Source organism: Balaenoptera ricei, chromosome 14, assembly GCF_028023285.1.
Source record: "Balaenoptera ricei isolate mBalRic1 chromosome 14, mBalRic1.hap2, whole genome shotgun sequence".
NCBI lineage: Eukaryota > Metazoa > Chordata > Mammalia > Artiodactyla > Balaenopteridae > Balaenoptera > Balaenoptera ricei.
Genome location: NC_082652.1, coordinates 70,850,765 through 70,872,797, shown reverse-complemented (window position 1 = coordinate 70,872,797; position 22,033 = coordinate 70,850,765). Strand labels below are relative to the sequence as shown.

The following is a 22,033-nucleotide window of genomic DNA, read 5'->3' as shown; positions in this document are numbered from 1 at the left end:
TGCCATAGACTGGAACTGATGGCCCACCTGTAACATGCAGCAAGGAGCTAGGGCTGTGCTGTTCTCTGATGCAGCTGCCTTTTGGTACTGACCCGAGGTTTGTTGTTTTGTTCACGGGGGACCCACAGGAGAATGACAGCCTGAGATACTCGGCCTTTGTCTTGTTTGGGCAACTGGCTGCCTTTCCTGGGCGGAAATGGAAGAGATTTTTCACCTGTCAGGTGAATCAGACTCAGGATTCTCTCCTGACCCATTTACAGGATAGGAATCCCCAGGTTGCCAAGGTAAGTCCGTGACTCTAACCAACCGCATGAAACCTCAGTGCCATTCCTCAAGGGAGTTGGAATGCAGCCCTGCCAAGTCGAGATGCCAGGCCCTCAGTTCCTGCCAGTTCGGTGTCGGACACTCAGCCGTGTATCCATGTGAATCCTGGAGAAAGTGCCTCCTCGATGGCTAATCTCTCTCTGAGCAGGAGTGTTATTTTCCATTTGCTCTTGCCCCACTTGCCCGGTCCCAGGACCTGTCAACGCCAGACACACTCAGGTTAATGGGGGGGGGGGGCAGGGAGGTGCTGCTTGCTCCGTGGGGCAACACCTCCTATCAGAGGAGATTTATTCATACCCAATTAGCTTTTGTCACTGCACCTGGTACGGATTTCCCACCCTTGGCTTCTTAGTTTTCTGTGAAGCTTTTGTTTTATTCTTGGAGAAAATGTGTCCTAACGGGGTTGGATCAACCTCAGGGCTGCTTTGGAGCAGGTGAGTGTTTCAAACCCATCAGGAGCGAAGGTTCCACCAAATCACCTGTCTTCTTTAAGGTCACGCATGAGGGAGGGGGAGAGAGAGAGGGAGAGAGGGAGAGAGAGGTTGAGATTGAATTTAGGAATCCAGCACTACTTTTGATGAGACAATAAGGGCTGTGGTAAAGTGTAAAGCTTTGCCCTCCCCACCAGCCCCAAATTACAGACATGGTCGTTTTATAAGCATAAATCCTTTAAGATTCAAGTTTTCAAACTTCCTGGAAGTTACTTTCACTCTTAGTGGCCCCCAGACCACAGATTGGGTGCAACACTTTTCCTTGCTTGGGATTATAAAACTCTCTAATATATATATATTTTTAATTAATTAATTTATTTTTATTTTTGGCTGTGTTGGGTCTTCGTTTCTGTGCGAGGGTTTTCTCTAGTTGCGGCGAGTGGGGGCCACTCTTCATCGCGGTGCGCGGGCTTCTCACTATCGCGGCCTCTCTTGTTGCGGAGCACAGGCTCCAGACGCACAGGCTCAGTAGTTGTGGCTCACGGGCCCAGTTGCTCCGCGGCATGTGGGATCTTCCCAGACCAGGGCTCGAACCCGCGTCCCCTGCATTGGCAGGCAGATTCTCAACCACTGCGCCACCCGGGAAGCCCTCTCTAATATTTTTGACAATAAAATGGTAATATTATTTCTCTCAGGCTTGCAAAACAACTTTTCGAGCCTGTTCTCCGTATCTGAGACAAAGGAAGGACTACAGCTTCCAGAGTGAAGAGGATCAAAGGAACCCTAAACTCTGCCGGCAGCTGGTGAGTGAGCGAGGGCAGGAGAGGTTCTCCCAGATTCCCTGCCCTCCCAGTGTTAATGCAGAAGGCGGTCAGGCACACCAGGGAGTTACTCCCATAAAACGACTCAGGCCAAGTATGTTTCAACTGCAATTGACCCATAATGCGATGTAAATGGCAAAACACCCAGAGGATTATGCATAAAATATATTGGCAGTGCCAGCTGAGATCATTGGGTGAAATATATTGGCAGTTCCAGCTTAGATCATTGGGTGAAATATATTGGCAGTTCCAGCTTAGATCGTTGGGTGAAATATATTGGCAGTTCCAGTTTAGATCATCATTTGGATAATGACTCCTCCTCCTCTGAGAATCTGAAGATTGTTTATCCTCATGCTTTGCCTTTGACAACTGTCTACTCATTCTAGAGGCAAGGAGGTTTACTGACTCCCTTCCTCACGTGTTCCTTTGCCAATTTCTTTCAGAGCCACTATCATCCAGAGCTCCTGCAGTTCTTCTATGCAAATAAAATCCTGTAAACACAGAGCAGCAGGGAAATGGTTCTAGTGAACACATTGCTGGGGGCTGATATTCCCCCTTTTAACTCTTTGGATACTTCTGCTGCTTCTTGTGATTATGAAAGAAAAGGGGATGTTGGGAGAGCAATTGATGGCAAAAAATAATACTGTGGAATTGTATAATTACACCCAAAGTAAATTCTAAATAGCTTTTGTATGTCTCATTTTCTCCCCACACAAATTTGATGAGAAGGTGCATACTTTAAAACATTTGAAGTATATGTAGATTCAGTGCTTATTTCTCAGCTTTTTTCTTCTTAAGGGTATCCCTGTCACCAATTTTTATCTTTAATTTTACTTTTAATTTCTAAGGCTTAGGAGAATAACTACTACCTGAAGTGTTTTGTTGTTGTTGTTGTTTTTAATCTGCTATTGATACTTTGCCACTTGCTATTAACACCTTTTCTTGGCGAGACCTATTTAAAGTTGGCCAAGGTACCAAGACGTTGGTGTGGAGGGGGATAATTAGCTTCTCATCATCTTCAACAGTCAGTGCCTCCAAGATCATTCCAAACAAGAATTAATAAAGAGAAAAAAATCGATGAACATGTGTTGAAAAACCTCAAGTTAATGGTAATGTGTGGAATAGTAATAATAAATAACATATATTAAGAATGTTTGTAGTTTACTGGGTATTCTCTAAGCGCTTTGCGAGTATTACTTAATACTCACAGCAAGCTGTGAGAAAGGTACTGTTACTACCCTCATTGTGTAGATGAGAAAACTAAGGCACAGGGAAATTGAGTAACTTGCCCAAGATGACCAGTAATTCATGGAGCTGGAATTCAAGCCCTGACTTCTGGAGCCTACGTTCAGTCATCGTGTGATACTGCCTTGTTATGGAATAATTGACCGATGGTTAGAAATGTAAAAAATAAAAGAAATTTTAAAAACCCGCCACTTCTGCTCTTCTGTTTGACTCAGTTAACTTCCGCTTTTGTGTGTACTAAGTACACATTTTTATTTAATTTGTGAGCTAAATATATATTTTTATTAATCATGTCTTGGCTATTATGTCAATGTTTTGGTGATCAATCCTAGTTATAAATAGGGTCACATTACTCTTATAAAAAGTTTCAAGAAAACTCTCAGAGTTCCTCTCACCTTCCCTCCAACCAGATTGCTCCCCAAGCTTCTCCCGGAAATCCTGTTACTACCACTGAACTTGGTGCTTGGGTCAAACCTGGAACAACTATGTCCAGTATTGAAAATGGAAAACACAAGAAGGTCACACATGCTACAGAGGGATCTTAATGTCGGTCTGAGAACCAGGAGCTCCGTTTTTCTGCCCTAGCTCTCCAGAGACAGGACCATGTAACACAGATGAGGGGCGAGGTGTGTCCTAGAAGAGATGGGATGTGGGAGGTGGCCGAAGGGGCAGTTGGAGCCAGACACGAATGGGGTTTCTTTCTTCCTGTTTTGAAGCTTGGGTACCTGACCAGGAGCTCTTGAGAGTGACCCAGGCTCAGGAGTGAGCTGGTGAGATGCTTCTGAGCTAAGAGCCCTCTTCCTTCCTAGATGTTGGCCTGTTTGAAACTATATCGCAAGGTTGGTTCAGAATCTGATGCAGTTCTAGTAAGTGATCAGTAAGTGGTGTGAGAAATGACTGCATTCTGCCAGCTTTCAAAAAGGCAGGGGTAGAGCGGGGCAGGCAGGTTACATGCTCTAGAGTACAAACATCTGTGCACTGAATGCCCCTCAGCTGATTAAAATTGTGGAAGATGCTGTTGAATTCTTTGACTTTAAGACTTGTGGTAGACTGTTGCTTCGGTGGCCTCCAATGAATCATGCCTCCTGATATTCATGTCCTTGTGTAAATCTCTCCCTTCAGATCTGGGCTGGCTTTGGGACCTGCTTTAACTATTAGCATGTTCTGGAAGTGCCATGTGCTAGTTCTAGGCTATGCTTTAAGAGCCCAACAGCTTCCTCTTTTGCAGTCTGGGTTAAGCCAGCTGCCATGTAAGAAGCCAGACTACCAGAAATGAAGAAGAATGTCTGAAGTCTCCATTTTGGAAGGAAGACTAAGATAACCTCATGGAGATGCCACGTGGAGGAGAATTGAGAAACCCAACTATACGGTTCAGCCACTCAGGATGGCTATTCTCTTGCTCTCTGTACATGCCCTGCTCGGCCAGACCCTGCTTCACTCACATGACTATCCAATCCTCTTAATTATAGGGCTTAATTAGCCCCTGGTAACCAGTGAGCCCACCTGATGTCAATTCCGCCTATAAATGGTAGCCTCCTTCTCCCCTGAGTAGCAAGACTGCTGGCATGTCCTGCCTGGTGCCTGCCGCACATGGTGGGATGTTGCTCCAGGACCCTTTGCGTAAGATCCCCCTGTCCAATAAACCATTGATGTCCCCGCCGCCGTCTCCAGGCTCTTTCTTTGGCCTCAAGGCTGGGCAGCTACAAGGCTTGCAGGTCTGTGGGGTGCAGCCCAACACCAACCCTTGGTGAGGTCTGAGACCCAGACATATGACACAAGTTGGCCGTTCCAGCCAGACCCCAGTCATTCAAGCTACTCCAGCTGTCATCGTGTGGAAAAGAGACCAGCTGTCTCCATCAAGCCCATCCCAAACTGCAGAATTGTGAGTAAGTAATCAAGTGAGTGTTATTTTTAAGTCACTAACTTTTGGGATAGTTTGTCACTCAGCAATAAGTAACCAAAAAAAAAAAAAATTCCTTGTCACTAGTGTTGTCTTTTGGCCAGTTTTGTTTTGCTCTTAATAAGTCCACTTTGAGTTTATACTTCTAGAAAATTATGTCGTCATGGAATGTCAACATGGAGAGCAAGGGTCCATGCCTTGATTTTCTTTCCGTATCTCACTGTATCTATCCCAGCACCCAGCGCATAGCAGATGATAAGGAAACATTTGCTAAATGACTGAATAGTTCCAAACAAGTGGGAATAGAGTCCAAACATTAGTTTGCCATCTGGGCTCTCAGCCATGGGCTCACACTCTTCCTTTCCAGCTTTTTCTTCTGTTACTCTCTCTGCTTCAGTGAAGTTTGGCCCATCTCTTCCCTAAACACTGCTGGGTCTCTTAGGTTCCCTGCCTTTGCTCAGTCTGTACTTTGTGCTTCGAATCCCTTCACTCCCACACCCAGGCACACTCACACGTACACACACGCACATCTGGTGTGTATTTCTTGTCCTTACTCCAAGACCTGGGTCAAATGCCTGATCCCCTCAATCAGGGAAGAACTCGCATCTCTGAATGCCCAGAATATTCTAGCAGTCTTCTGCCACTTAACATGTTTTACCTCATTTGAAAGTTTTTTAACCTACAGTTCTTTCCCCCCTCTGTTAGATTGAAGCTGCTAAAGGTTGTGCCCTATCTTGTATATTTTTGTATCTCCTATATGACCTCAAAGGTGCTCAGTAGGTGCTTAGTAAATGAATGTTGATTGGGGGGAAAAGTCAGAAAGTCATCTGAAGTTATTGCCCCTTGGGAGGAGCCCATTTTGACAAGTGAGGGTGATCATTTCTCTCCTTATAACCAATTTACAGGTTCCTTTTACGCTTATGTATTTAAAGTTTCTCTTCCCCCATGAGATACCTGTTAATTTGAATGCCAACCTAAAGACAATGCTTTGACATTTCTTACTTTGAAACACTAGACATAGGACAGTTGAATGAATGAAAGAGAAAGGAAAGTTCAAGTGCTACCATGCTAAGTGGTCAGGGAGGGGTGTGCATAAAACTTGGTCCCAGCTTTCTGGTCGCTCATGAAATCGGTCTTTTTAAAGGGAGAGGAGAAGGGAGAGAAAAAGACACAGAAGGAAGTTGAGGACCTAACAAGTGTGATCAGTACTGGTCATCGGTGTGAACAGAATCCTGGAGAGTAATTGAGGGAATGCTTCACACGTTATAAGAACACTAGAGTGTGGTTTGTAAAGAGGAATGGGCAGCCGAGTAGGAGAGCCAGAAGGTAGTGTTGGTAAATAAGGCAGACACATATTTCTGCTCTTCTATATTTTCCAAGTTTTCTGCAATAAGCATGTATTACTTTTACAATCATAAAACACATGCCAAAATGCTCTTTTAAGGTAAAAATTAAATGCCTACTGGTGTGTAAAGTGATATATTTTGGAAAGCTTGGGATGGTTATTGTTTACTCTCAGTAGTATGTGTTTGCCTTTGCCCTTTTGTGGCATTCTCTTTTCTTTATTTTTTGGCTGCATCGGGTCTTAGTTGCCGCACATGGGATCTTTGTTGAGGCATGCGGGATCTTTGGTTGCGGCATGCAGTCTCTTCATTGCGGCACTCAGGCTTCTCTCTAGTTGTGGCATGAGGTTTTTCTCTCTCTAGTTGTGGTGCAGGGGCTCCAGAGCGCATGAGCTCTGTAGTTTGAGGCACGTGGGCTCTAGGTGAGGTGCACGAGCTCAGTAGTTGTGGAGCAGGGACTTAGTTGCCCCACGGCATGTGGGATCTTTGTTCCCCGACCAGGGATCAAACCTGCATCCCCTGTATTAGAAGGCAGATTCTTTTACTGCTGGACCACCAGGGAAGTCCCCTTTCGTGGCATTTTTGTTTTAACTTGTTGATGACATAACTTGTTGACAAGTGAAAGGGCTTATGGGTAATTATCAGGGTATTGATGTTACTGAATTTACATTCTTCCAGTCTGACCATAGGAGAATAAGTCTCTTGTTTCTATATTTATTTATGTGTTAAATGTTCTTAGAAAATCCTTGGGTTCTAGATAAACCCAATACATCCCAATTTACTGAGGAGAGGTGGTTTGATATTCAAAGCCCCCTGTTATTTACCAAGTTAAGCACAGACTTCCAAGCCTGACGTATAAGACTCTTCAGAGACAGCAACCTCTAATTTCCCTTGGCTCTTCTTAAATTCCTACTTCCTGAATACTTCACCCTCCATGTCCTTGTTTCTACCCACCATTCCCTGGGCTGATTCCAAATGCCCTTATTCTTCCGAGGGAGAACAAAGCAGTTGGGAGGATGGGGCCTGGAATTAGCCACCCTCCTGCCCCTCCTCCCAGTGTGAATCTGGCTCTGCCACTTACCCATGTGACTCTGGGTAAGCCAGGGCACCAAGCCTCAGTTTGCTGATCTCTGAAATGGACACAATAACCCAACTCAAAGAGTTGCTGTGCTACAAATATCCAATTAAATAACACTGAGCTCTTCACACAGTGCTTGTGTAACAGGGAAGAACAAAATCTGACTCCATGTTGGATCTGTTTCTTTTACATTTAACCTTTGCTCTCTGTTGCTTTTTGTTCCTATAATCACTAAAATGATGTTGTCTATAGCTGTTGGCATAAATAATGTCATGCCTAGGGGAACCCTGCCCGTCTGCCTGAATGTTAAACTAAAGTGCCTTTGTTCAACTCACAGGGAGACATTCTGACTGTGCCCACCTGTGAATGGCTGCAGAAAAGAAGAAATTAACACATCCCCTCCCTGATGCTGGCCAAGCCAAGAGATATTTTGCAAGACTAATGGCCTTTTCACTTCACTTCCTCACCTCCTCCCCATCTCTGTTCTATAAAGGAAACTGGCATCCATACCTCGATAAGATGGTACTCTAGGATATTAGTCTGCCATCTTCTCAGATGCTTAGCTTTCCAAATAAAGTCGCTATGCCTTGCCTCAACACCCTGTCTTCCGATTTATTGGCCTGTCGTGCAGCAAGCAGAGGGAGCTTGGACTCGGTAACAAATTTGGCTTATAGAAGGTGCTCTGGAAACTCTAGTTAATTTTGCTCCTCACCTGCAACCAGCTCTCCAGATATTGTTCCTTCTCTTTCTGAAGGCACCCAGGTCTTCAGCAAGGTCCATTCTGGCCTGCAGTATGGGGATGTGGGTCTCATCCCAATTCTCCCCAGTGAAGGACTGGAGTCCCAGGGGTAGTTGTGCATCCTGCTCCTCACCAGGCCCCCAAGACTGTAGCTTTGAGCCTGGCCCCCCACCCATATTCACTGAAGATGGTTGAGTTTATTGAATTGCAAATGCTGGTGCCTCAACCAAGCCTGAATCTGCCACCTTGTAGGTGTTGGAATGGCTTAATGCATCTTAATAAGAAAGAATCGTGGGCTTCTCTGGTGGCGCAGTGGTTGAGAATCTGCCTGCCAATGCAGGGGACATGGGTTCGAGCCCTGGTCTGGGAAGATCCCACATGCCACGGAGCAACTAGGCCCGTGAGCCACAACTACTGAGCCTGCGCGTCTGGAGCCTGTGCTCCGCAACAAGAGAGGCCGCGATAGTGAGAGGCCCGCGCACCGTGATGAAGAGTGGCCCCCGCTTGCCGCAACTAGAGAAAGCCCTCGCACAGACACGAAGACCCAGCACGCCAAAAATAAATAAATGAATAAATAATTAAAAAAAAAAAAAAAGAAAGAAAGAATCGTACCTGAATAAGAATAACAAGTTGTTCTTTTCCACTGGGCTCTTGCTGGGGTGCTGTGACTCCTCAGAGCAGGAGGTGGGCCTTTTCTTGCTCCAGAGATAGCTCCAAGGGCTCTGTTCATTCCGTCCTAATGGTTCCAACAGCTCTGTTAATCATTCTGTGTTGTATCTTGGGAGTGATCTCTTGTTAATAATTAACGCCTTACCTTCTGTTTCCAAATGTGACTGCTGTAATCATGTTCCTTTCAAGCTAATGAGTTTCCTGCAGTAAGTTGCAAATGTTAACCAGGAAATGGCCCAAATGTCTCCCTGCAAGAAGAAATGTTTTTCAGAAATGTAGATCAGAGAGTTAAAATGTCATTTCTTAACCCATGCTACTAGAGGCACAGGCCTCTGCCATAGAAAAAATGTGACCAGAAGTCCAAAGCTTTCCACGTGCTTATATTGACTGTATCAGCAGATATAGCTTCCCTGGAGAAAGAGAGAAACTTGATTCCCAAATGTGACATCGTGTGCACTGGAAGGACACAGGACTTGGCAACAGAAGACCTGCACCCTGACTTTGTCACCTGCCGGCTTATTACCTTCAGCAAGTCACGTAATCTCTCAGAGCCTCCGTTCCTTCATCTGTGAAGTGGGAGGAAAGCTCACCACACAAGATATTCTGATAATCAAATGAGACATTCTGTGTAAACTGTGAAATGTTACCCCAAGATGAGGTGTTATTTACATGGTAGCCACTCATTATTGTAGCCTATTTACACAAGGGAAAGCGGTGGAAAGAATGAAATACAATATTAACACAGGTTTCTATTTAAAAATAACAAACAATCGGGACTTCCGTGGTGGTCCAGTGGTTAAGAATTCGCCTTCCAATACAGGGGAAGCAGGTTCGATCCCTGGTCGGGGAACTAAGGTCCAGCATGCCATGGGGCAACTAAGCCCACGCGCTGCAACTACTGAGCCCACATGCTCTGGAGCCCGTGAGCCACAACTGGAGAGCCCGCGTGCTGCAACTAGAGAGCCTGTGCGCTCTGGAGCCCACACACCACAACTAGAGAGAAGCCGACGAGCTGCAACTAAGACCTGATGCAACCCCCCCCCCCAAAAAAATCTACATTTAAAAATCTTAAAAATATGAAAACAGTAAAATTAGGTACAGTACATGGCTTTACATCAAGATGCTTTGCCAGATAACAAGTACCCCTGTTACTCTGTGAAATAGGATTCCATTTACAAGTTCAGCATGGATCTATTTTGTACAATTTAGTTACACCCAAACCTTTTCTATATGATAGGAAGAGTAATGTTCAGAAGTCATGGTGATTTTCTTTTGGATCACTCGAATATTGGGATCAAATTTAACTCAAAACATTTATGACTCTGTTAGGGAAAAATAAAAGTTTCAATCTGTTTAGATTTAAAGCTGCTAGAGTGACAGTTTATTTATTAGACCCTTATAAGCCTGAGAAAAACGAACCCAGGAATTGGAGATTTTCTGACCAGCAAGAAAATCTACACCATGTGCAGAACGCTGGATTAAATTAATTCACTAGTGAGCTCATCTTACAACCTTAGCAAATGAATTCAATTCCCTAAACAAAAATTTTATGACTTAAGGGAACAATCTAATTTCCTGTATTAAACACAGTTTACTTGTTTAGATGGTTAACCTATTTTATTTATGTGTTGCTTCTTATTAGCTACCAGTAAACAAAGAAAAGATATTATCTTGATAATGGAATATACACAGTTAAGTTTGTTTTCAGGCGTACCTCATTTTATTGTGCTTCATTTTATTGCCTTTCCCAGATATTGCATTTTTTACAAATTGAAGGTTTGTGGCAACCTTGCGTTGAGCAAGCCCACGAGTGCCATTTTTCCAATAGCATTTGCTCACTTCATGTCTCTGTGTCACATTTTGGTAATTCTCTCAATATTTCAAACTTTTTCATGACTGTATTTGTTATGGTGATCTATGATCAGTGATCTATGGTGTTACTATTGTAATTGATTTGGAAGGGTCACAAACATGCCCATATAAGACGATGAACTTAATAAATGTTGTGTGTGTTCTGACTGCTCTACCATCCAGCTGTTCCCTTATCTCTCCCCTTCTCATTGGGCCTCCCTATTCTCTGAGACACAACAATATTGAAATTAGGCCAATTAATAACCCTACAGTGGCCTCGCAGTGTTCAAGTGAAAGGAAGAGTCACGTATCTCTCACTTTAAATCAAAAGCTAGAAATGACGAGGCTTAGTGAGGAAGGCACGTTGAGAGCACAGACAGGCCGAAAGCTCGGCCTCTCATGCCAGTTAGCCAAACTGTGAATGCAAAGAAAAAGTTCTTGAAGGAAATGGAGAGTGCTACTCCAGTGAACACAAGAATAATAAGAAAGTGAAACAGCCTGTTGCTGATGTGGAGAAAGTTTTAGTGGTCTCAATAGAAGATCAAACCAGTCCCAACATTCCTTTAATCCAAGGCCTAATCCAGAGCAAGGCCCTAACTTTCTTCAATTCTATGAAGGCTGAGAGAGACAAGGAAGCTGCAGAAGAAAGGTTTGAAGCTAGCAGAGGTTTGCTCATGGAGTTTAAGGAAAGAAGCCATCTCCATAATATCAAAGTGCAAGGTGAAGCAGCAAGTGCTGATGTAGAAGCTGCAGCAGATTATCCAGAAAATCTAGGTAAGGTAACCAGTGTGGGTGGCTCTACTAAACAACAGGTTTTCAATGTAGATGAAACAGCCCTCCCTATATTGGAAGAAGATGCCATCTAGGACTTCATAGCTAAAGAGAAGTCAATGCCTGGCCTCCAAATTTCAAATGACAGGCTGACCCCTTTGTTAGGGGCTAATGGCAGCCAGTGACTTTAAGTTGAAGCCAATGCTTATTTATCATTCTGAAAATCCCAAGGCTCTTAAGAATTATGCGAAATTTCCTCTACCTGTGCTCTATAAATGGAACAACAAAGCCTGGATGGTAGCACATCTGTTTACAACATGGTTTACTGGATATTTTAAGCTGACTGTTGAGACCTATTGCTCAGAAAATAAAGATTCCTTTCAAAGTTTTACTGCTCATTGACAATGCACCTGGTCACCCAAGAGCTCTGATGCTCCATGTGCAATGAAATTAATGTTGTTGTCATGCCTGGTAACAAAACAGCCATTCTGCAGCCCATGGATCAAGGAGTGATTTTGCCTTTCAAGTCTTATTCTTTAAGAAACACATTTCATGGGCTTCCCTGGTGGCGCAGTGGTTAAGAGTCTGCCTGCTAATGCAGGGGACACGGGTTCGAGCCCTGGTTTGGGAAGATCCCACATGCTGCGGAGCAACTAGGCCCGTGAGCCACAACTACTGAGCCTGCGCGTCTGGAGCCTGTGCTCCGCAACAAGAGAGGCCCGCGCACCGCGATGAAGAGTGGCTCCCGCTTGCCGCAACTAGAGAAAGCCCTCGCACAGAAATGAAGACCCAACACAGCCAAAAATAAATATAAAAATAAATTTAAAAAAAAAGATTACTATAAAATTCTTAAAAAAAAAAAAAAAAAAAAGAAACACATTTCATAAGGCTATAGCTGCCATAGACAGTGATTCCTCTGATGGATCTGGGCAGGGTAAATTGAAAACCTTCTGGAAAGGATTCACCATTCTAGATGCCACTAAGAACATTGATAAGAGTTTGGAAGAAACTGATTCCAACCCTCACAGATGACTTTGAGGGTTTTAAGACTTCAGTGGAGGAAGTAACTGCAGATGTGGTAGAAACAGCAAGAGAGCTAGAATTAGAAGTGGAGCCTGAAGATGTGACTGAATGGCTGCCATCTTATGATAAAACTTTAGTGGAGGTGGAGTTGCTTCTTATGGATGAGCAAATAGAGAGGTTTCTTGAGATGGAAACTACTCCTGGTGAAGATGCTGTGAAGATTGTTGAAATGGCAACAAAGGATTTAGAATATTCCATGAACTTAGTCGATAAAGCAGTGGCAAAGGTTGAGAGGATTGACTCTAATTTTAAAGAAGTTCCACTGTGGGTAAAATGCTTTTAAGCAGCATTGCACGCTAAGAGAAATAGTTCATGAAAGGAAGAGTCAGTCGGTGTGGCAAACTCAATAGGTCTTGTTTTAAGAAATTGCCACAGCTGCCCCAACCTTTAGTAACCACCACCTCGATCAGTCAGCTGTCATCAACATCAAAGGCAAGACTTGTCATCAAAGGCAAGACTTTCCACCAGCAAAAAGATTATGACCCACTGAAGGCTCAGATGATGGTTAGCATTTTTCAGCAATAACGTATTTTAAAATTAAGGTATGTGCATTGCTTTTTCCGACATAATGCTATTACACACTTAATAGACTACAGTATAGTGGAAACATTCATATGTACTGGGAAACCAAAAAATTCATTTGACTCACTTATTGCAGTAGTTGCTTTATTGCAATGGTCTGGACCTGCAATAACTCTGAGGTATGTCTATAAACTTAAAAGACCTTTGCCCTACTTGGTTTATTTCTGGACCTAACTATTGATTGACCTCCTCGCTCTACCTTTCCCAAGAAAAGTAATGGCTGGCCTAGCATTTTGGATTTCACAAGACTTTCTATTAAATATGACTTAAACTTACATGTCGATAAATGAAGTCTGCCTGAGAAATCAAAGCCTGTAACTTCTGGTTTCCCCAACATTAATGTAAGGCTGTCCCCAACTGGCTCCTGGGAAGGCACTTCTCAGACTGTAGCATGGGGAGGTGTCAGAAGGGGGGACGTGGGCTTATACCTTTTCTAAGGGGGCATCCAAATCTTACCCTTCACGCTTCTAGGTGTTTCTGGAGCTGGAGCCCGTGGTGTGGCAAATGACCCACAGTTCACGGCAGGGGACTGAGCTTTGGGGCTTTCTTCATTTATAACGCTCTTTAATAAGAGCAGTGAATGGTGATCCCTCAAACAATGAAAGGCACCAGGCAATTCTTTTACATGCGTGGGCGTGAAACAACCATTCAAAATAAAAAAACAAACTGGCAACCCCCCGTGCCTCTTCTTTCGCTCAGCCCTCCAGTCTCCTCTTTCTGGCCCTTCGCTGGCTCCCCTGGGCTGAATACCGCAGTTTCTGTGCTATGTGATGTCCTTGCATGAAGGGGTGGTGGACAAGACAACACAGGGGGCTCACCGGAAGTGGGGGTCTGCCTAGGATGGGATTTGCCTGCTGGGTCTGCTGGGTGGAAGGTAAAAATCGTTTCGGCCTCAAAACTCCACTCCTCCCTCCCCACTACGAACAGAGCTGCCCTCAGGGGCCCATCAGGCACTTTTCCTTGTTCTTTTGAGCACAGCCCTTTCGCTTGAGGTCAGCTCAGTGAGAGAACACTTATTATTCAGTTTAGGCTTCGTACTCTTCTGCTGGGTTATTAATTGTAGCCCTGCCTGTTATGGCAGGTTTGAAGGTTGCCTGAAGAACTCCGAGTTCCTCAGCTGCCCTGTCCTTTCTAGGACTATTTAATAAACAGCACAAGTTGAACTAACCACACAGAATCTGCAAGGAAGGCAAGCATAGTCAATTAGGATCGCTGTACACCCCCTCCTGCCATCAGACTGTCATTTCTTGCCAAATTTAAACCTATTTCTTTGGTATTAATTCCAAAAATCAGTGGGGCATGAATGTGTGTGTGTGTGTGTGTACAAGGTATGTTTAGGTAACTGCAGAGAGAAAAACTCTTCCAAATATACTCTACTTATTAAGGAATCTGCATCACAAAGAGTGCTAGAAAACTCAGTGCAGGTGCTTTAAAACCACCTCCATCCCACCACGACAAATAGCCCAGTCTAGCCGGGCTCCCATTTTTTCTTCTCTATTTTTTCTTCTGAGGCACTTAGGATTTGACAACCTACTTTTGGGCTCTAGGGATAAATCCCTTCTCTGATCCATTCATTACATTCAGGACCCTTAGAGACCATCCAGGACCTTGGCGCCCTCTTGATCTCTTGAGGAAGGCGTTCTATATTAAGAACTCCTGCTCTTTCCCTGGGACCCCACTTGGAAGTGCTGCCTGTAGGATTCGGCCTACGTGGTTGGGCTGATATGAGCTAACGTCTTCACTTCAACTGCATGGAATGTTCCTGGGACGAGAGGTGCTCTGAGTGGATGACGGCTAACAATGTTGTCAGCTGAGGCAGCCTAGCTGGATGGGGATGGAGGCGTGAGGCCCTCCTCATTTCTCTGTATGGCCCCGCGACACCCCTTCTCACTTCCTCTTCTGAAAGTCGTCGCCAGGGGCCCTCAGCCCTGGGTGTAATTACCCTCTTGCAGCCCCTTGGCCTGCTATCTCAGACCATGGGTCCGGGTGGAGAACTTCTAGTGTGGGACCCCTGCCCAGAGGCGGGTGGCAGCAGCCCCAGGTGAACCTGCACTTCTTAGTCTGGCCTTGACTTTTCTCTACTGCAATCGATAATCAATAATTCCATATCCTATTTCATAAGGGCCCTGTTCCCTCTGACCTCCAAGGAGACAGAGCTGTTGGATTATGACACATGAACAGTGATTGTGCAGTAGTACCCTCCTCAGGGATGTTTGCATTGTGTCCTGGGACTCTAGTATACACTGTCCAGTACAGTAGCCATCAGCCACAAGTGGCTATTGACTACTTTAAATATGGCTGGTCTGAATTAAGATGTGTTGTGAGTGTAAAAAAATAAACTCGTAGTGCTCCATTGTGCGGTTGTATTATGATTTATTTAACCCACCTCCTGTTGAACATTGAGGATTTCCCCATCTTTTGTTATTAGGAGCTGTATTGCAATAAACATCCTTATCATTTCATCCACGTAGAGGAATATATACTTGATGATGCTTGAAAGTTGAATTGTTGAGTGAAAGCATCTGTGCATTTAAAATTTTGACAGATATTGCCAAGTTGTTCTTTGTAGAGGCTGCACTAATTTTCACCGCCATGTGCAACAAATAGGAAACAGCCTGGCTTTGCCAACTTGGTAAATTATCAAACTTTTTTTTTTTTTGGTGGGCTGTGCAGCTTGCAGGATCTTAGTTCCCTGACCACGGATTGAATCTGGGCCATAACAGTGAAAGTGCTGAGTCCTAACCACTGGACCACCAGGGAATTTCCTTATCAGACTTTTTGATCTCTGCCAATCTGGTAGTAAAAAATAGCATCTCACTGCAATTTTATGCTGTGTTTCTCTTATCAATTGTGAGATTGAGTATATTTCTGATGGTTTATGGATATGTCACAGTAAAGTGGTCAGCTAGTAAAGGCTGTATCTTTGGGCAGGCAAGCTAGTCGTGATTTCTTCTGTTACCCTGAGCAGGCAGCTCTTTATCTACATAAAAGGCCCAGGGCAGAAGTTCTTGTGGTCTGGGCAGCCCCCCGTTAGGTCTTCAGAGATGAAATGAGACCACCTGAGACAAAGGGGACACCTGTTTGCCAGCCTGATCTTTGTCACTGGCCTGGGAAGAAGAGTCTTCGTGGTGAGCAGTCCCAGTGGCCCTCACTGTGTCTGGGCAGATTGAAGGTGAGGGTGTAGGAGAGTTCCCTCCCTAGGAATGGGAGCTGGGGTCATCCCCAATACATCACCCCACAAAGGAGAAGTGTGGCACTGCAAATGGGAGGCATTATATCTTTGTAATTTCTCCAGGTTCTCAGTAGGGATTAGCTGTGAACATGGAGGAGGGCGTGAACCTTTCTTTTGAGCAGCGAACAGAGGGATGTGGGTGTCTGCAGGGTCAGATGGGAGAGGAGGACAGGCTGGGACCCAGGAGCCTGCCGCGTGGGAGGGGGGAGGGTGCAGGACACCAGTGTGTGTGTGTGTGTCTGTGTGTGTGTGTGAAGGGGTGAGGGGACAGCAAAGGGTGTGCTGCCTTCACAACCCCAGTCCCTCAAGCTTCCTGAACATCTCAAGACCCCGGAATGCACACACAGAGTGAGGGGGGAACCTCCGGAGCCTCAGCCAGCGGGTAGTAACCACCTTCCCGGTGGTTTTCTCAGAGGGAGAAAACCAAAGCTGCTCAGTGACCAGAGGAGGGCGACAACGCCCTGCCTTTCACCTTCTAAGAGGCATTCTTCAGGTGGTGGTGATTGGGGGAGGATGATTTAAGATTTCCAGGGCACACTCGGAATTCTCAGGGGAGAAAGGATATGTTCTTCTGCTGCAGGTGAAGTGGGGAGGGGAAAGTATCATTCTTCACTGCAAAGGCAGGAAGTTTCTTTCATTTCTGTCTCCAGCCCTTCGATAGGAATTTGTTGAAGTCTTTTATGTGCTTAGTTGGCAACTGCCTAAGGGTCACCTTATGCAGTTATGTGGAAACTGCAGGTGCACGTCTGGACTTTTGAGATGTCCCTGCCCTGCGGCTCCCCTTGGCCTGGGTTGCCCCAAGGGAAGCACCTCTCCCTCTTTCCTGCGGCTCGCTAACTCCCCCTCACTCCATGCCAACTCCTTTTCCATATGTTTTTTGTTTTGTTTTGTTTTGTTTTTTTTTTTTTTGGTGGTGGTCATACTCATATAACATAAAACTCACCATTTAAATCACTTTAAGCGTGCAATTCAGTGGCATTTAGTATATTCACAATGTTATGCAATCATCACCACAGTTGTTGTTATGCAATCATCACCATACAGTTCCAGAACTTTTTCATTACCGCAAAGGAAAATGCTATACCCTTTAAACAGTCACTCCTATTTCTCATCCACTCCCCCCTCCAACCCAATCCTTGGCAACCACTAATCTACTTTCTGGATATTGCTTATATGTAAATGGAATTGTATTGATACAATATATGGTCCTTTGTATCTGGCTTCCTTTGCTTAGCGTAGTGTTTTTAAGGTTCATCCGTGTTTAGTGTTGTTATGACTTTGTGAAATGAACATTTGTTCAGTGGAGCGCAGGGTGCTGGTGAGTCCCCTAGTTCAACAGACCACAAGAGAAATTGAAATAGAGACGTTCATTACCCACAGGTCCTGGAGGAAGTGCACGGCGTACCTCAAGGGGCCATGTGGGCGGGTCAAGGCAGGGACAGATAGAGAGAGGCAAGACCCGGGGCACATGCCTTTATTAGGCTCCATGGATGGAGTGTTTTTTTGCTTTGTTTTGTTTTTGTTTTGCCATAGAAGGGTTTTATTATTCCATGTCATCTTTCCTGAATTCTTTTTTTTTAAAATTTTATTTTAATTGAAGTATACTTGATTTACAATATTAGATTAGTTTCAGGTGTAGAACACAGTGATTCAATATTTTTAGAGACTATACTGCATTTAAAGTTATTATAAAATATTGGCCATAGTCCTTGTGTTGTACAAGGTATCCTTATTTATTTTATAAATGTAGTTCATACCTGTTAATACCCTACCACTATCTTGCCCTTCCCCGCTCCTCTCTCCCCACTGGTAACCACTAGTTTGTTCTCTATATCTGTGAGTCTGTTCCTGTTTTGTTGTGTTCATTCATCTGTTTCATTTTTCAGATTCTACATATAAGTGATAATATATGGTGTTTACCTCTCTCCGTCTGACTTATTTGACTAAGTATAATACCCTCTAGATCCATCTATGTTGTTACAAATGGCAGAATTTCATTATTTTTTATGGCTGAGTAATAGTCCATTGTATATATCTACACCACATCACATCTTCTTTATTCATTCATCTGTTGATGGACACTTAGGTGCTTCCATATCTTGGGTATTGTAAATAATGCTGCTATGAACATTGGGGTTCAAGTATCTTTTAGAATTAATGTTTTAATTCCCTTCAGATATATACATGGGTGGAGTGTTTTGGGGTGCCTGGCTTAGGGCCAGATTGGTCAATTCATAACGAAAGAGTAGGGTTTTGGTAAGCTCCACAGGGGGTCTCTCCTAAGGGATGCCTAAGGAACACAAGTGCTGGGCAGTGGGGAGGCTGTTGATCACAAGGGCTGTTGGGGAAACAAATCAGGAACTTACATATGCTTGTAACTCTGTGGATGCCATCTAGGGCATGTGCTTGCATGAGGGGATAGTGTCAGTTTAAGGTCCCTATAGGCAACTTGGCCAAACTAAATGGATGCTGAGGCAGCAATACCCAGGAGTGGCTTAGCTAAACTCTTGACAAGCCTGCATCAGTACTTCATTCCTTTTCATGGCCGGATAATATTCCATTGTGTGGACATACCACAAGTGGTTTATCATTCATCTGCTGATGAGTATTTAGGTTGTTTTCACCTTTTGGCTATTGTGAATAATGCTGCTATGGACCTTGGTGTATAAGTATCTGAGTCCCTGCTTTCAATTCTTTGGGGTATATACCTAGGGGTGGAATTGCTGAGTCATATGGTAATTCTATGTTTAACTTTTTGAGGAATACCCAACTGTTTTCCACAGTGGCTGCAACATTTTACATTCCCACCAACAATGTATGAGAGTTCCAACATCGCCACATCTTCACCAACATTTTATTTCATGTTATTATTGTTGTTATTGTTATTATATCCTTCCTAGTGGTGTGAAGTGATATATTATTGTGGTTTTCATTTACATTTCTCTAATAACTAATGATGTTAAGCATCTTTTCATGTGTATGTTGGCCACTTGTATATCTTCTTTAGATAATTGTCTATTCAAATCCTTTGCCCACTTAAAAAAAATTGGATTTCGTTTGTGTTTTTGTGGTTGAATTTTAAAAGTTCTTTATATATTCTAGATACTAGAACCTTATCAGATATTTGCTTTGCAAATGTTTCTCCTAGTCTGTGGGTTGTCTTCACTTTCTTGATAGTGTCCTTTGATGCACAAAAGTTTTTAATTTTGATGACATTTAATTAATTAATTAATTTAGTTGCTTGTGCTTTTGGTGTCATACCTAAGAAACCATTGCTAAATTAAAGGTAACAAAAACATTAACTCCTATGTTTTCTTTTGAGAGTTTAATAATTTTATTTCTTATATTCAGGGCTTTGACCCCTTTTGAGTTAATTTTTTAATTTGGTATGAGGTAAGGGTCCAAGGGTCAACTTTATTCTTTTGCACGTGGCTATCCAGTTGTCCCAGCACCATTTGGTGAAGAGACTATTTTTTCCCCATTGAAAGGTTTGGCGCCCTTGTTGAAAATCAGTTGATCATAGATGTATGGTTTCTAGACTCTCATTTCTATTTCATTCCCTTTGTTTTTAAGCCCCCCGGACTATTTGAGAATAAGGTGCTTCCCTTCTATTTTCCTATTCCTTGTCACTCTTCTTAGTTACAATCATTGATGCTCTCTTTTCATTCGCCATGTGCTCCCCTCCAAACCTTTGCCTAAGATTCTGTAATGTCTGTGTCCATGTAGACAATTCTATTTATGACCTGATCTCTCAGGTCTGAAACCTCTTCTAGTCTAGTATTTTTCCCCTACCCTACCGTATCTGCCCACTTCCACTGATATTCCGTTGACCTTGTCATCACCAATAGCTCCACTCTCCATAATCATAGTTTCAGAAATCCCAGGTTTCAACCACCAAGTCATACATCATTAGGGAATTGCAAATTAAAACAATGAGATACCAATACACACTTACTAGAATGGCTAAAAGCCAACACACTGATAACACCAAATGCTGGTAGGGATGTGGAGCAACAGGAACTTTCATTTATTGCTGATGGGAATGCAAAATGATACCGCCACTTTGGAAGTATCCATCTTGCAACTGTAATAAGGCTGAGCACAAGACCAAACTCCCCAAAGCGAACAGAATTTTTAAAATCCCATCTTTGAAGATATTGAAGGGTAAGATTAACCCTGAAATTGCCCCCTTTCTCATAAGAAAATACATCTCTCATTGTTGTTACTTTTAATTGATCTTCATTTACCCTCAGTTGAAAACATCCTAATCCATGTATGAGTCTAATTAGCCCATTTTATACATAACTAAACTGAGGTTAGGAGAGATTCATTGTTTTTAGATAGATAAACTGCTTGTCCAAGATCACACAGCAATAGAAAACTAATATACTATCCCTTGCATGAGCCATATTTTGATTCTCCACAATTATCTAAATTGTGTTTTACAAATCTTGACATTGATACAAATATTAGATTTATGTTTCAAATGGGTAAATAATGATTCTGGAATGAAATAATTTGCCAGCAAAAGTTCTTATTTTCTGTTTTGAATTTCAGAAAAAACAAAAGAAATGTGTGTCATTTGAACTGAACATAATTAAACTGTCTTTCTTGAGACCTTGTATCAATCTGATTAGCAAGCAAATTGTTTTTGCTTTTAGTTCCCTGGGTTGTAAATATTCTCTCTATCTTCTAACTCCTTTTTCCAGAAGGAATTGATGACATAAATAACACAGTACTTTCTGGTCCAAATGATTTGTTTCATAGTTTTGTTTTTTTTTTAATAATGAAAAGCTTATCCTATTTTAAAGAGACCCATGCAACTGATTTTCTATTTCTCTTTCTAAAATAGGGACTTAAATACGCTAACTATACGCATAGACCTCATGTAAGCAATTCCTGTTAACAGCCCTCCACCAGACAAAGGGTAAAATCTCTTGTATTGTGGAGGTGTAGCTGAGATGCAGCCTGCAGGGAAGAATCATGATTTCCTAGCCTGGTCACCCCAGCTCACAGGTTTGACTTACAAAAGTGGGATTCCGTGAAACTGAGGACCAAGGGGGTGGAGAGAACTTCAAAGCCAAGTTCAGGCCCAATTCTAGACCGTAACATTAAAACTAGCCAAGAACTCTGGTTTTGAGTTACTAGTATGTGGGACTGACTAGAAATAGACTGGAATTCTATTAAATTTTAAGGAAGCTTTATTGCCAAAGAAATTCCAGAGCTGGCAGACAATCACTAGGTCAATTCTTAAGGTGCTCACAAAGAAAGGGCTGCCAAACCTGTAGGCTCCTCAGAAAGGACGTTCTTTCCAACGGCCACCTGAGAAGTGACTGTGGAAGACAAGCTTCCCCTTCAGGGAGCAGAACACTGGGCAGCCACTGGACTGCCACCAGGATAGGAAGTCCCTGCTCTTTCTATTCTAGTGACCCTGGTGTGTGGTTCACCTTTCTTTTTCCAAGTGGGAATTCATATTGCAGTTATCCTTGTCTTTTCATAGCTGGATTTTGGGCTTGATGGGATAGATTGCTTCTTCTTTAGCCTTTGGTCATTGACTTGCTCCATCAAGGCCTGTTAGGGGACTGGTCATATCTCAGCGATCCTCTGTTTGGAGGTGGATGAAGCAACTAGCTCAGCCTTTAGGTACTGTCTCGGGGAGGGACTGAGCATACAGCATATGGCCTGAGCTTTTGGAAAGTGTACTTACAAGAAGAAGGACATAAATGGAAGTCAGGTAGCCAAGGGCTGAACTATATTAGATACTTTCTGGTTGTCTCTCTCTCCTCCATTTCCGCCTTTTCAAATGGAAATTCCTTATGGCAACAGTGAAAGTGGGTGCCCATCTGATAATAGTTCTTTGAGAAGTTGACCTCTCTCCTGTCATTTGTATGACCTTGGAAGTTATGACTGTTAAGCTAGATAAAGTCAGAGAGATCTGCAGAACCCAATCAAATGTCATTTTGA

At 43.4% G+C, this 22,033-nt stretch overlaps 1 protein-coding gene across 6 annotated transcripts in view; it reads left to right on the top strand.

Annotated features, from left to right (window-relative positions):
- The window catches only part of MRO (maestro), a 44,883-nt gene extending 42,542 nt beyond the window's left edge, over nt 1-2,341 (top strand). For 5 of the 6 annotated variants that reach the window (XM_059894701.1, XM_059894704.1, XM_059894700.1 and 2 more), the window contains 2 exons: nt 1,451-1,558; nt 2,020-2,341. In XM_059894701.1, coding sequence (XP_059750684.1) covers nt 1,451-1,558; nt 2,020-2,073 — 162 coding nt within the window. In that variant the 3' untranslated portion in view covers nt 2,074-2,341. Of the gene's footprint in view, nt 1-128; nt 285-1,450; nt 1,559-2,019 lie in introns of all 6 variants that reach the window. The other variant, XM_059894705.1, reaches the window with a different exon arrangement.
- The last annotated feature ends 19,692 nt before the right edge of the window (nt 2,342-22,033 follow it).